The sequence below is a fragment of the Lutra lutra genome, chromosome 9 (assembly GCF_902655055.1).
Source record: "Lutra lutra chromosome 9, mLutLut1.2, whole genome shotgun sequence".
NCBI classification, from domain to species: domain Eukaryota; kingdom Metazoa; phylum Chordata; class Mammalia; order Carnivora; family Mustelidae; genus Lutra; species Lutra lutra.
Window position 1 is genome coordinate 121,801,494 of NC_062286.1, and position 12,785 is coordinate 121,814,278.

Below are 12,785 nucleotides of genomic sequence, written 5' to 3' on the forward strand. Positions count from 1 at the left end.
TTTTTCTTTTTCTTTTCATGACCTCAGGTATGTCACCCAGTAAATTGCAGTAGTGGCACCAGGAATAAAAACTCAAGGATTTTTTAACTTTTCAAAAAGAAAGAGTTTAAAGTTGTTTAAATCTCTTTAGAAGAGGCAGTCACATATATACATTTGAAATTCAGTACTAAATACTTGTCCTCACAGTTGGGTTCTATAAATCAGTCCTCTCAACAGCTACTGCAACTAAACAGCTAGTATGAAATTACTCAGCCCCTGGCCATCCCTGGATTATTCTAGGAGCAAGAACTCCATTCTTATGAGTTCACTATATTATTAGCCTTTTCCACAAGAATGGTATATCCTGGCAGACAGCAGCTTTCATTATCCATTAATACTTACTGAGTACCCCTCTGGTAGAAGTGGAAGACAATTTGATAAGATGTGCCAAGAGCCCTAAATATGCTCATTCCAAGAATCCACCTAAGGAAATATTCTAAAGTGTGGATAAAATTCATGCACAACAATGTTCAGTGAACTGAACATATTATAAGTGATCTAATTTCCAAAAATAATGGGATAGTTAAGTTATGGTATAGCCAATGAGGAAATAATAGGCACCCATCAGAAATGTTGTTTATGAGTGTTTTAAAATAATGTAGAAAAAAATATATAAAAATGAGATTGTATTCTGATATTATGTCAGAAAAGGAGACACAAGGTTATATCCAGTTTGACAACTACATAAACTTAAAAATTACTTTTATAAAAATTATATATATAGACACAAATCTATCTTACCACTAAATATTAATATAGTTGTCCCTGGATTATAGGATTATGAGTTTTTTCCCCTAGTTTATCATAATTTTCTGTGTTTTCCAAATATTCAACTATGAGCATGTACTCTTTTAATACACCAGAACATACAAGTAAAAACTGGAAAGAAATATAATAAAATATGGTTATCTATAGGTAGGATGATAGGCAACCTGTATCTTTTCTGAATTTTCTAAATTTATTTCTGATGATATATACATATTTTTTTAAGATTTTATTTTTAAGTAATCTCCACACCCAACGTGGGGCTTGACCTCACAACCCCAAGTCAAGAGTCATGTGCTCTACCGACTGAGCCAGACAGATGCCCCAAGATAAGTGTTATTTTTAAAAGCAATATATCATATATACTGCTATAGCATCTGTCTCAGCTCTAATTCTAAACCTTTAAACAGTCTCACAAGGAGAGGAGGATAAAGCAGCACTGATGTAGATAAATGGACAATAAGCCTGCTGATCCATTGTTTCAACTGGCAGTAGGCTCTTTTTTCCTTCTCATCAATCCTAAGCATTCACCTCTAACTGCCCCTTCCCACATTATCTTACATCTAAGTATAACTGCCGTTTGCCTCAGGGGAGCTAAATATCACTGAAGTCACTTAGGATGATCAAAGAACCAAGAGAAATTATAAACTTTTTTTTTTTTTTTTTTTTTTTTTTTAAAGTAAGCTCTAGGCCCACCGTGGAGCTAGAACTCCCAACCCTGAGATCAACAGTCACAGGCTCCACCAACTGAGCCAGGAAGGTGCCCTGAGAAACTGTAAACTTCTGATTACAGTTTCAATTATTGGGGCCAGGGGGAGCACATACTTGACTGGTAAAGAAAACAGAGTTGAAAAAAGGTGGTTTAGACTGAAATTGTGAGCTTGGTTGATGATTCTAAGATAACTCTCCAGGGACATCATCAAATATGCCTTAAAGATTTTTCTAGGCAAGACAGAGATCAGAAGGAAGCCCTGATTAAATGGCTTCAGGTAATATGATACCACAGTTATAATAATGGTCAACACCAATGCCAATGCTGAATGCTTTTCCATTTAGTGACAATGCTGGCTTTGGATCTGTTGTTTTGTCTTCTAAGAATGCCCAATAGTTTCTGGGATACCTTCAGGAAACCAGTACATTCTAGACTTCTCACATCACAGTTCTTAGCTCTTGGGCCTTCTATCAACCTGTTGCTAGATTCCTGACCCAGTGGTCCCAGTCTCCTGAACATCACATAAGCCTTTAACAAAGAGACAGACAAGAATGGTTGTAGACGAGCACTTGTAGATGCTTGCCGGAAGGAGGAAAAAAGAATGGTCTATGATTTTTTTCTTCTTTATTATTATATTTTTTAAAGATTTTATTTATTTGACAGACAGAGAGAGCACAAGCATTGAGAGTGGATGAGAGAGAAGCAGTCTCCCCGCTGAGCAGGGAGCCCAATGCAGAACTCGATCCCAGGACCCTAAGGTCATGAACTGAGCTGAAGGCAGTCGCTTAACCAGCTGAGACACCCAGGAGCCCCTTTTTTCTTTAGAGCACGAAGTGCCTATACATTCAAAACCTGTGACAGACAGTGACAAACACTCAACACTGTTCTATTTGTATCAGGACTGAACTAAAACATAGATTTCACAAGGCCAGAACATGTTACTATTTAGGGCTTAAGATTTTGTCAGATTTTAAGAAAATATTTATTTATTTAAGTAATCTCTACACCTAACATGGGGTTTAAACTCGTGATCTGTGATCAAAGTCACACGCTCTTCTGACTGAGCCAGCCAGGTGCCCTTGTCAGAATATTTTTAAACCTCAATTAAAAAAAAAAAACATTCATAATTACATTTTTTAAAGGATTTTATTTATTCATTTGAGAGACAGAGAAAGCAAAAGCAGGGGGAGAGGCAGAGTGATAGGGAGAAGCAGGCTCCCCGATGAGCTGGAAGCCCAACATGGTGCTTGATCCCAGGACCTAGAGATCATGACCTGAGCCAAAGACAGATGCTCAACCATCTAAGCCACTCAGACGCCCCCAAAATTTATTTCTAAAGCTAAATTTCATTTATATATAAGGATATTTATGTGTGAAAAAATTGGATATATACAAATATCAACCCAAGTAAAATAACAAGTAATTTTGATTTACTTTTTTTTCTTTATTTTTCAGTGAGCATGTAATTGTTTTGTTTTGTTTTTTGTTTTAAGATTTTATTTAGGGGCACCTGGGTGGCTAAATTGTTAGGTGTCTGCCTTCCATTCAGGTCATGGTCCTGGGGTCCTGGAGTGTGCGCGCGCGCGCACACACACACACACACACACACACACACAATCTATTTTATTTATTTGACAGAGACAGCAAGAGAGGGAACACAAGCAGGGGAGGGGGAGCAGGAGAAGCAGGCTCCCAAAAGAAGCAGGGAGCCCAATGTGGGGCCTGCTCCCAGGACCCCTGGATCAAGACTGGAGTGGATGGCAGACGCCTAAAGACTGAGTCACCCAGGTGCCCCAGTGAGCATTTAATTTTTCAAAAAAGATTTATTTATTTATTTTAGAAGGGGAAAGACAGAGAGCATGCAGGGGAGAGGGGCAAAGGAAGAGAGAGAGAGAATCCTAAGTAGAATCCCCACTGAGTGTGGAGCCCAATGAGGGGTTCCATCCAAGAAACCTGAGATCACAACCTCAGCTGAAATCCAAAGTCGGATGCCAAACTGACTGAGCCACCCAGGCACCCGGAGCCTGAAAAAAAATTTTTTTTTAATCTTTTTTTTTTTTTTTTTTAAGATTATTTATTTATTTATTTGTCAGAGAGAGAGAGAGAGAGAGCGCGAGCACAGGCAGACAGAGTGGCAGGCAGAGGCAGAGGGAGAAGCAGGCTCCCCACAGAACAAGGAGCCCAATGTGGGACTCGATCCCAGGACACTAGGATCATGACCTGAGCCGAAGGCAGCTGCTTAACCAACTGAGCCACCCAGGCGTCCCCTGAAATTTTTTATATGTAATTTTTCTTTTTGGGGGGAGGAGGTACTCAATTTGGTGATAACCAATGCTTCTATGGTGGTTTTTTTTTTTTTTTTTTTTTTTTTTTGGTGAGAGAGCATGCACGTGCACAGGAGTTGGTGGGGAGGGGTAGAGGATAATGTGGGACTTGATCCCAGGACCCTGGGTTCATGACCTGAGCTGAAGACAGACACTTAACTGACTGAGCCACTAAGGCACGCCACTTTTATACTTTTAAGTAGAAGTATACATATACTATTTCTGGAATTCTTCACCTTGAATTTTACTGTTATACTCTCAAATGATCTCCTTCTAGGTAAATTATATCAGATATTAACAATAGTCAAATTCGGGGCGCCTGGGTGGCTCAGTGGGTTAAGCCGCTGCCTTCGGCTCAGGTCATGATCCCAGGTCCTGGGTTCGAGCCCCACATCGGGCTTACTGCTCAGCAGGGAGCCTGCTTCCTCCTCTCTCTCTGCCTGCCTCTCTGCTTACTTGTGATTTCTCTCTGTCAAATAAATAAATAAAATCTTAAAAAAAAATAATAAAAACAATAGTCAAATTCAACTGGTTGAACCTAAATCCAAACCATAACTGAAGTTAGATCAAATTAAAAACAAGTAAGCCCAAACTTAACTGCCACCACTTATCCAAAAACGACTTATTTCTTGAGTAAAGGACCTACAGCAAGTGATTCTTTCACAGCAAGAGGTGTCTGACACCAGGATTCAGAAATCTGTAACAATGCTATGAACCTGCCCCTTATAAAAATGTTACACCTGTTCTGTTAAAGCACTTCAGATAATTGAAGAACAACTCAACTTTTAAAAACTTCTCAGTTCTAGACATTTCCAGGTTGGAAAGAATAGGCTATAGATCCAGGAAGAATGGGGTTTTGCAACTGCAATTCTACCCAATGGCAAGTTATGAAACCTGATTCTCAATTTCCTCATCTGTAAAACAAAGATAATAAAAACCACCTTGTGACAGTGCTCTAAGAACTAGAGATGATTTATTTTATTATCTATAGTAGATACCTAATACATTATTATGATATAACTAGTTTAGTTCTTCCTTTCAATTCTAATGCTATAGAGACTCCACTGTACTTAATATAAAAATGCATATCTAAAAATAACTATCTGGGGGCACCTGGGTGGCTCAGTCAGTTAAGCATCTGCTTTCAGCTTAGATCATGATCCCACAGTCCTGGGATCGAGCCCCATGTTGGGCTCTCTGCTTCTCCCTCTCCCTCTGCTTGTTGCTTTTTGCCTGCTTGTGCTTCTTCTCTATCAAATAAATAAATAAGTACAACTATTTGCCTGTGGGTGCTTGAGTGGCTGGAGTCGGTTGAGCTGTACCTTCGGTTGGGGTTCAGGATCCTGGGGTCCTGGGATTGAGCCCTTCATCAGGCTACCTGCTCAGCAGGGAATCTACTTCTCCCTCTCCCTTCTGCTCATGCCCTCTCTCAAGTAAATAAATAAAAAAAAAATTTTTAAAGATTTTATTTATTTATTTGACAGATAGAGAGAGATCACAAGTAGGCAGAGCAGCAGGCAGAGAGAGGGGGAAGCAGGCTTCCCGCTGAGCAGAGAGCCCGATGCGGGGCTCGATCCCAGGACCCTGAGATCATGACCCGAGCCGAAGGCAGAGGCTTAACCCACTGAGCCACCCAGGCGCCCCTAAATAAATAAAACCTTAAAAATAAAATAAAATAGAGGTGCCTGGGTGGCTCAGTGGGTTAAAGCCTCTGCCTTCGGCTCGGGTCATGATCCCAGGGTCCTGGGATCGAGCCCCACATCGGGCTCTCTGCTCAGCGGGAAGCCTGCTTCCCCTCCTCTCTCTCTCTCTCTCTGCCTGCCTCTCTGCCTACTTGTGATCTCTCTCTCTGTCGAATAAATAAATAAAATCTTTAAAAATAAAATAAAATAAAAATAACTATCTGCCTACACATGTACAGGCTGGCTGAATCCTGGAAGCAAGGAAGTTGGTTTTCTAGCACCTCCCTTTCCTGCCTAGTACTTTAAGTCTACTTCATGCTGCTTCTAATAGTCAGTACTATGACATCCACCCTCAAAGTAGGAGAGTCAGGCTGCATGGGCTTATAAGGTTCTCATTTCCATGTACTCATTCCTTCCTCCCATTTCTTTCAGGGCCAGTCAGTAGATAAAGTAGGCAAATGGAGACATACTCATTCATTTTATTGATTTTCAAATTGGCAACAGAGATATAGGCAAAAGCAACTAGGAAGAACTGTATCATTTAATTAAATCCTAATTAACCAACTTGAATTTTGCATCTCCAAGCATAAAGCCAAAGGAAACCTGCATTTTGTATTACTAATGCTTAGTTAATTTCTCTTTTTCTCTTAGAAAAAGATTTTGTTGGGACACCTAACTGGCTCAAAGGAGCACGCACCTCTTCATCTTGGGGTCATGAGTTCGAGCCCCATTGGGTGTAGAGATTATTTAAATAAATAAAACTTTAAAAAAAAGATAAGAAAAAGATTTTGTTGATAAGTCTCCCCTCCAAACTGTCCCTACCCACCATCTCCACAGTGAAGTGACAACCCTCCATTTAACACCTGTGACTGAGGTTTCCAGTATCATTTGAGGAGAGGAGATCTTAATCACAAAATGACAGTTCAACCCAGTAACCTACAACCATAAAACAGGCACCTGGCAGGCAATTTTTGAACACGACAGAAAATCATTTGAAATAAACTTGATCCAATGATCAAAAGAACACGAAGGAGTTATGATTAGCTATGAAGAGAGATCCACTTCTACAGGCCACCAGGACAGGGAGGGAAGCACTGCAGAGATCCTGGACATAGCCCCGCTTTGGTGCTTGTACAGTCCTTACCTGACAGTCAAAGTCCTGGAAGTTTCGTGTACCAGTCTGTCAACAGAAGGCAGAAAACACAGTCAGTTTCCCCATGTGGCTTCCCCAAATGTGCAGCAAATTCAGTTCACAGTGCAAGCAGTGCACGTGCAGCCTCTTGGTTGCCATAAAACTAAAACGGTTCTCATCAAAAGGCTTCAGAGGCAGGGTGGGCTCCTAACATATGTTAGTAAAAGGTGAGGTTACTCTTTGGCAGGCTTTGTGTGAAGACAAAGGAAAGGAACCCTGTTGCCCAGTAATTTGTAGCTTCCTGTTTCCCTACCTAAAGAGAGCAGTGAGAACTTGTGGGAAGAGGGTAAAACATGGATCAGAGTCCTAGAGCACACTCACAACCCACCTAGGAAGTACCTGGAAAAAACGGGATTGAAGGGCAACCCTGAGAGGAACATAGAAGGTAGGAGCCAGGGTACCCAGAGCCAGGAATTAAAGGATCAAGGAGCGAACAAAGATAGATGGATGAAATATTGAAGACTTATAAATTTTTTTTTTTTAAGATTTAAAAAATTTATTTGTTAGAAAAAGAGAGAGCACAAACAGGAGGAGTGGCAGGCAAAGGGAGAAGCCGGCTCCCGAATGAGCAAGGAGCCTGATGTGGCACTTGATCCCAGGATCTGGGATGATGACCTCAGCCAAAAATAGATGCTTGACCAACTGAGCCACCCAGGCATCCCAGAAGACTCATAAATTTAACAAGGGAAAAGGGCAATGTCACTGAAGAAGGGAAAGACAGACAAAACCGGATTCCTAATATGCTGGCATATCTGTTCATCCTATGAAATAGCTGATAGGAAAAAGAACAAGTCACTGAGTCATTTAAAAGGTAGAACACAGTCAAAAGACCCAAGAAAAATTCACCAAGCTTCTAAAAAGTGATTGTATCATAGTAATGTTTGATTAAAAAAAAAAATCAATGGCAATGACTCAGAGGCATTTTTTGTACCATTTCACATCCCAGAGCTGCAAACTATATGACCTAGGAGTATATAGAAAGAATAATGAATGATGTGTTTTATTTTTTTTTTTAAGATTTTATTTATTTATTCAGCAGACAGAGATCACAAGTAGGCAGAGAGGCAGCAGAGAGAGGAGGGAAGCAGGCCCCCCGCCGAGCAGAGAGCCCGATGCGGGGCTCGATCCCAGGACCCTGGGACCATGACCCGAGCCGAAGGCAGAGGCTTTAACCCACTGAGCCACCCAGGTGCCCCGAATGATGTGTTTTAGAGGGAAAAAACCATTGACTTGATCTTTCATAAAGTAAATGCTCCTCCCCTGGAAAAAAAGCTTTTCATTATTTAGAAATCATGCTATCATAACACATTCTATTCTGTCTAGAATGGCTTCCAGTAGAACTGCTACTGGGCACCTTCCCAAAAGCTGCCCCACCAGACAGGATCTAGATATCTGATCCCAAAGGAGTGTGAAGCACTCCCATACCCCTTCAAGAAGATCCTCTTAGAAGCAGTTTTGTATTGGGGTGCCTCAGTGGTATAATTGGTTGGTCAGTCAACTTGGTTTCAGCTTAGGTCATGATCTTGGAGTTGTGATATGAAGCCCTACATTGGACTCTGCGCTCAGGGTGGAGTCTGCTTAAGACTCTTCCTCTTCCTCTGCCCCTCCCCACATATAGGATAAATAAATAAATCAGAAAGAAAAAAAGAAAGAGAGAGAGAGAAAGAAAGAAGGAAGGAAGGAAGGAAGGAAAGAAAGAAAGAAAAAGAAAGAAAGAAAGAGTGAGTGAGTTCTATATCACACTCTACACTCCTGGCAGGACAAAACAGAGAGGTTAAAAAAATTTTTAAGCCCAGTATATAAAACACACACATACACGCACACACCCCAAAGATACAAGCTGTCCTTTCCATAAGAGTAACTAGCAGAACCAACTGAGATGATCTAGAGTACCATGATCTACTGTGGTAGCCATTAGTCACATGTGTCAACTAAAATTTATTAAAACAAAAAATCCAGTTTCTCAGTCACATTATTCACATTTCAAGTGCTCAACAGACACATGTGGTTAGTACCTACTGTATTATTGGGCAATGCAAATACAGAAAGATTCTGAAGGAATAAGGCTATGGATGAACACATCCTTATTTCTCTGTAAGTGGCAGTAAAGCCACAATAGATTACCAATCACAGAGAGAGGAGGTGGCACTAAGAACAGCAAAGAGAGTGGTAGAGACTGCTAGTCTGAAATATTATTCCTGGCATGAAACCAAGTTCACAAAATAAAGTCTGATGCAGTCACAGCATGTAAAGAAACCCTGCAGATGGGACCATACAGCACATCTTCAAAGAATGCTGCCATTGGCAAAAGGATTATCATGTTCCACGACTCCCACTAGTCTCACACAATACTTAAGAACTCTTTCAGAGAAGTCATTTCTAGTTAGACTGTGAGAAGCAAAAAGGGCCCTCTCAGGGACTAGGGTAGATGGTTTCAGTAGGATATGGTCATTCAGTGAAAATTAGGATACAAACAGTCTTTACACTTTGACCTCAACTACATGAATATGTACCAAAAGACTAGCAGAAAAACACCAAAACATTAAAAATAGCAACTATTTCTCAATGGAGAGATAATAATTATAATTTTCTTTATACTTCTCTATAATGAGCAAGTACCTCCCTTTTTGTAACTAGAAAACTAGAAAAAAAAAAGATTTGGTATGGTACAAAAAATATGTTTGTAACTTGGTATTTTGTAATATAAGATTTAAAGGTTCACTTAATCACTTGAGAAATAATGTATAATAATGTAAAAAAAGATCATATTAGGGGGCATCTTGGTGGCTCAGTTGTTAAGCATCTGCCTTCGGCTCAGGTTATGGTCCCAGGGTCCTGGGATCAAGCCCCACATCGGGCTCCCTGCTCAGCAGAGAGACTGCTTCTCCCTCTCCCTCTCCCTCTCCCACTGCTTGTACTCCCTCTCTCACTGTGTCTTTCTCTGTCAAATAAATAAAATCTTAAAAAAAAAAAAAAAAGATCATACTAGGGCTTTGTTCCAATTATTTAGAAAGATTAGAGAAAATCACTCCAGACTGAACTAAAATCTTGGTCATAAAATAGACACAAATTCTGATAAGCTATTTGGGAAGCAGCTGTTATAATATGCATGAGTTCCCCTTCCTCACAACCATATGAACCCAGTCATGAGGCATTTTGTGAGTTCCTAAAGTCTGAGAGGAGCACAAAGCCTCTAAAATACTAAAAGCAGAAAGAGGCAATTCTCTCCAGAAAAAAAAAAGCCACTCTTCTTTAAGTATCTAGCAAAAAACAACTATATGCTCTTTATCCAACATACACAGCTAGACTCCCAGAGAAAAGGTAATAATAATTGGATGAAGATTATCTCACACCTCTTTACTTTAATTCCAGTATAATTAATATACAGTGTTGTATTAGCTTTGGGTATACAATGTAGTGATTCAACAATTCTATACATTCCTCAGTGTAAAACTTAATGTTGTTTTAATTTGTCTTCTTTTTTAAAGTAGGATCCACACCCAGCACGGAACCCAACCCAGGACTTGAACTCACAACGCTGACATCAACATCTGAGCTGAGATCAAGAGTCGTCTGTGTAACCAACTGAGACATCCAGGTGTCCCTGCTGTTGTTGTTTTTAAGACATGCCAGACAGTCTTAAAGAATGGCTTCAAGTTTCTTGAGTGATCATCTCAGAGAAAGGATATGATAAGGTCTGTCTGATAGTATTTGGCATCCAAGTGTCTGAATGGAGATCATTAGCTGGACCCCATTCAACTGTGATAAACTGAAGCCATATTCTCTGGACTCATTAAAAATTTAATACTATTCACTGGGTGTATCCTAGAAGGAGAAAAAATTCGCTGGAGACTTACTTATCTCTGGTATTTGAGGTACATGGTTACACTCTAACAAAACTTCTACACGTTTCCAGTTCTGGGTGTTTTTTTTTCTTTCTATCCATTTTGAAGATACCAGTAATTCCATGTTCAGAGAGATTCTTGAACTAAGCAGACTTAATTAGCAGAAAGGGATTCAAGCGGGAAATTAAAGTAATAGAATTATTTGGGGAAAGACAGAAAAAAGAATAAGTCAAGAAAAAAGATATATTTTTACTGTAAGTTACAGTCGAGGTAGAAGCCAGCCAAGGGCAGTATTTCCTGGTGCAGCCTCAGAACCAAATGTAGAAGGTAAATGAAGCAGCTCAAGAAGGTAAGTTAAAAAGAAGTCATTCTCTCAAATACAAGCCTAGAGAATAAGGAAGAAGCAAGTAATAGATCAATGAATAAAGTATGAAAAGAAGGGGTGGGGGGCATTTAAAAAACAAGTAATTTCTAGGGAGAAGAGAAATGTAGTTTCCCAATATGAGATCTAGTCAAGAGGCATATGTAGTTTCAAAAGACAGAAAACAACAGATATAAAGAAAGGCAAGATGTGTAAAATCTTAGAACTAACAATTGAAAAAGATTTGAGGTAAATCTACCTCTTCTGTGAATTTGACCTGTGTCTGATTTATCACTCTATCCCCAGTCCTGGTACTTAGTAAATGCAGTAAACATAATTTTATAATGATTATAAGCATCTCAAAATTGAGATACTTACTCAATTTGAGTTAGGAAATGAATACTAGGGGCACCTGGGTGGCTCAGTTAGTTAAGCCACTGCCTCTGACTCAGGTCATGATCCTGGAGTCCTGGAATCAAGTCCCATATCGGACTTCCCCTACTCTGCAGGGAGCCTGCTTCTCCCTCTCCCTCTGCCTCTCCCCCTGCTTATGTTCTCTCTCTCTCTGTCAAATAAATAAATAAAATCTTAAAAAAAAAAGAGAAATGAATACCAAAGTTACATGCAATTGATATGGTAGGAACTAAAGTGGAAAGGAGTTGTTACAACAGTAAAAGTTTAGAAACAAGCTGATTAAAAAAAAATGTCAAACAGAATAAGAAATGGCATTTTTAGTAACAAAAGACAATAATCCTTACCAATAGAAAGTGGAAAGATAAGGAACTGTATAAGCAGAAGAGTTAAATAGGCCTAGAAAATACTGTTTTTCTTTGTTGATAAAGATTAATCAACACAGATTATAAATCTATGTTTTATAATCATTAATAAACTTTTAAAATAGAAATCTGTTCAAACTGATAATCCAGATTAAAAATTATACATATGTTATATATATACATATATATATACACACACATATATATATACACAAGTGTTTATGTGGGTATATGTGTATAATATTTAGAGCATCTACACTATTACCTTCAAAAATATTAATTAAGAAACAGATTTCATAAGGAAATTTGTAAAGAGGTCAGATACTTGGATAAAACTATCTACAATCAGGGGGCGCCTGGGTGGCTCAGTGGGTTAAGCCGCTGCCTTCGGCTCAGGTCGTGATCTCAGGGTCCTGGGATCGAGTCCCGCATCGGGCTCTCTGCTCAGCGGGGAGCCTGCTTCCCTCTCTCTCTCTCTCTGCCTGCCTCTCCGTCTACTTGTGATCTCTCTCTGTCAAATAAATAAATAAAATATTTAAAAAAAACAAACAAACAAACAAAAAAACTATCTACAATCAGATAATCATCTGCAGACTGCTGAAAAGGTACAATTTCAACTCCAAAATAATCTCTCCTCTAAACTAACATACTATCTGGCTAACAACATGTGTCACTGACCGCCTGCACTAAAAACTTCCATGGCTAAGGCTTCTTCCACCATCTCCTGCTGACCTTGTAGCTGGTTGAAAGTGTTTTGACACAATGGCACTATTACTTGCTTGGGAACTCACTTCCTGCTCCAGTCCCATCTAAGCCATTTCTGACAACATGGGACGATTACTTCTTAGCACATTTAAGGGACACCCTCCAGGGCACAGTAGATGTAGCACTTCACAGATAACACTCGTTAATGAAAATGTCAGTAACTGTTTTTAAAATTAAAGAAAAAAAAAAAAAAAGCCTTGGCACTAACACCTTTGGCTCTTTCTGCTGTCCTAAAAGTTACAATAATGCTCACCCACAGCTTCTCCCTCCTCTCTCCTCTGCTTTTATTTCCAGGTACTAGTAGAGCCCGAAAACTTAAACTGC

General features: G+C 39.6%; 1 protein-coding gene across 5 annotated transcripts in view; it reads right to left on the reverse strand.

Annotated features, from left to right (window-relative positions):
• Positions 1-12,785, reverse strand: part of NDRG3 (NDRG family member 3) — a 76,631-nt gene that overhangs the window by 40,582 nt on the left and 23,264 nt on the right. For 3 of the 5 annotated variants that reach the window (XM_047745714.1, XM_047745716.1, XM_047745711.1), the window contains exon 3: positions 6,667-6,702. The exons of the other annotated variants lie outside the window; for them this stretch is intronic. In XM_047745714.1, coding sequence (XP_047601670.1) covers positions 6,667-6,702 — 36 coding nt within the window. The remainder of the gene's footprint in view (positions 1-6,666; positions 6,703-12,785) is intronic. 5 annotated transcript variants of the gene reach the window in all.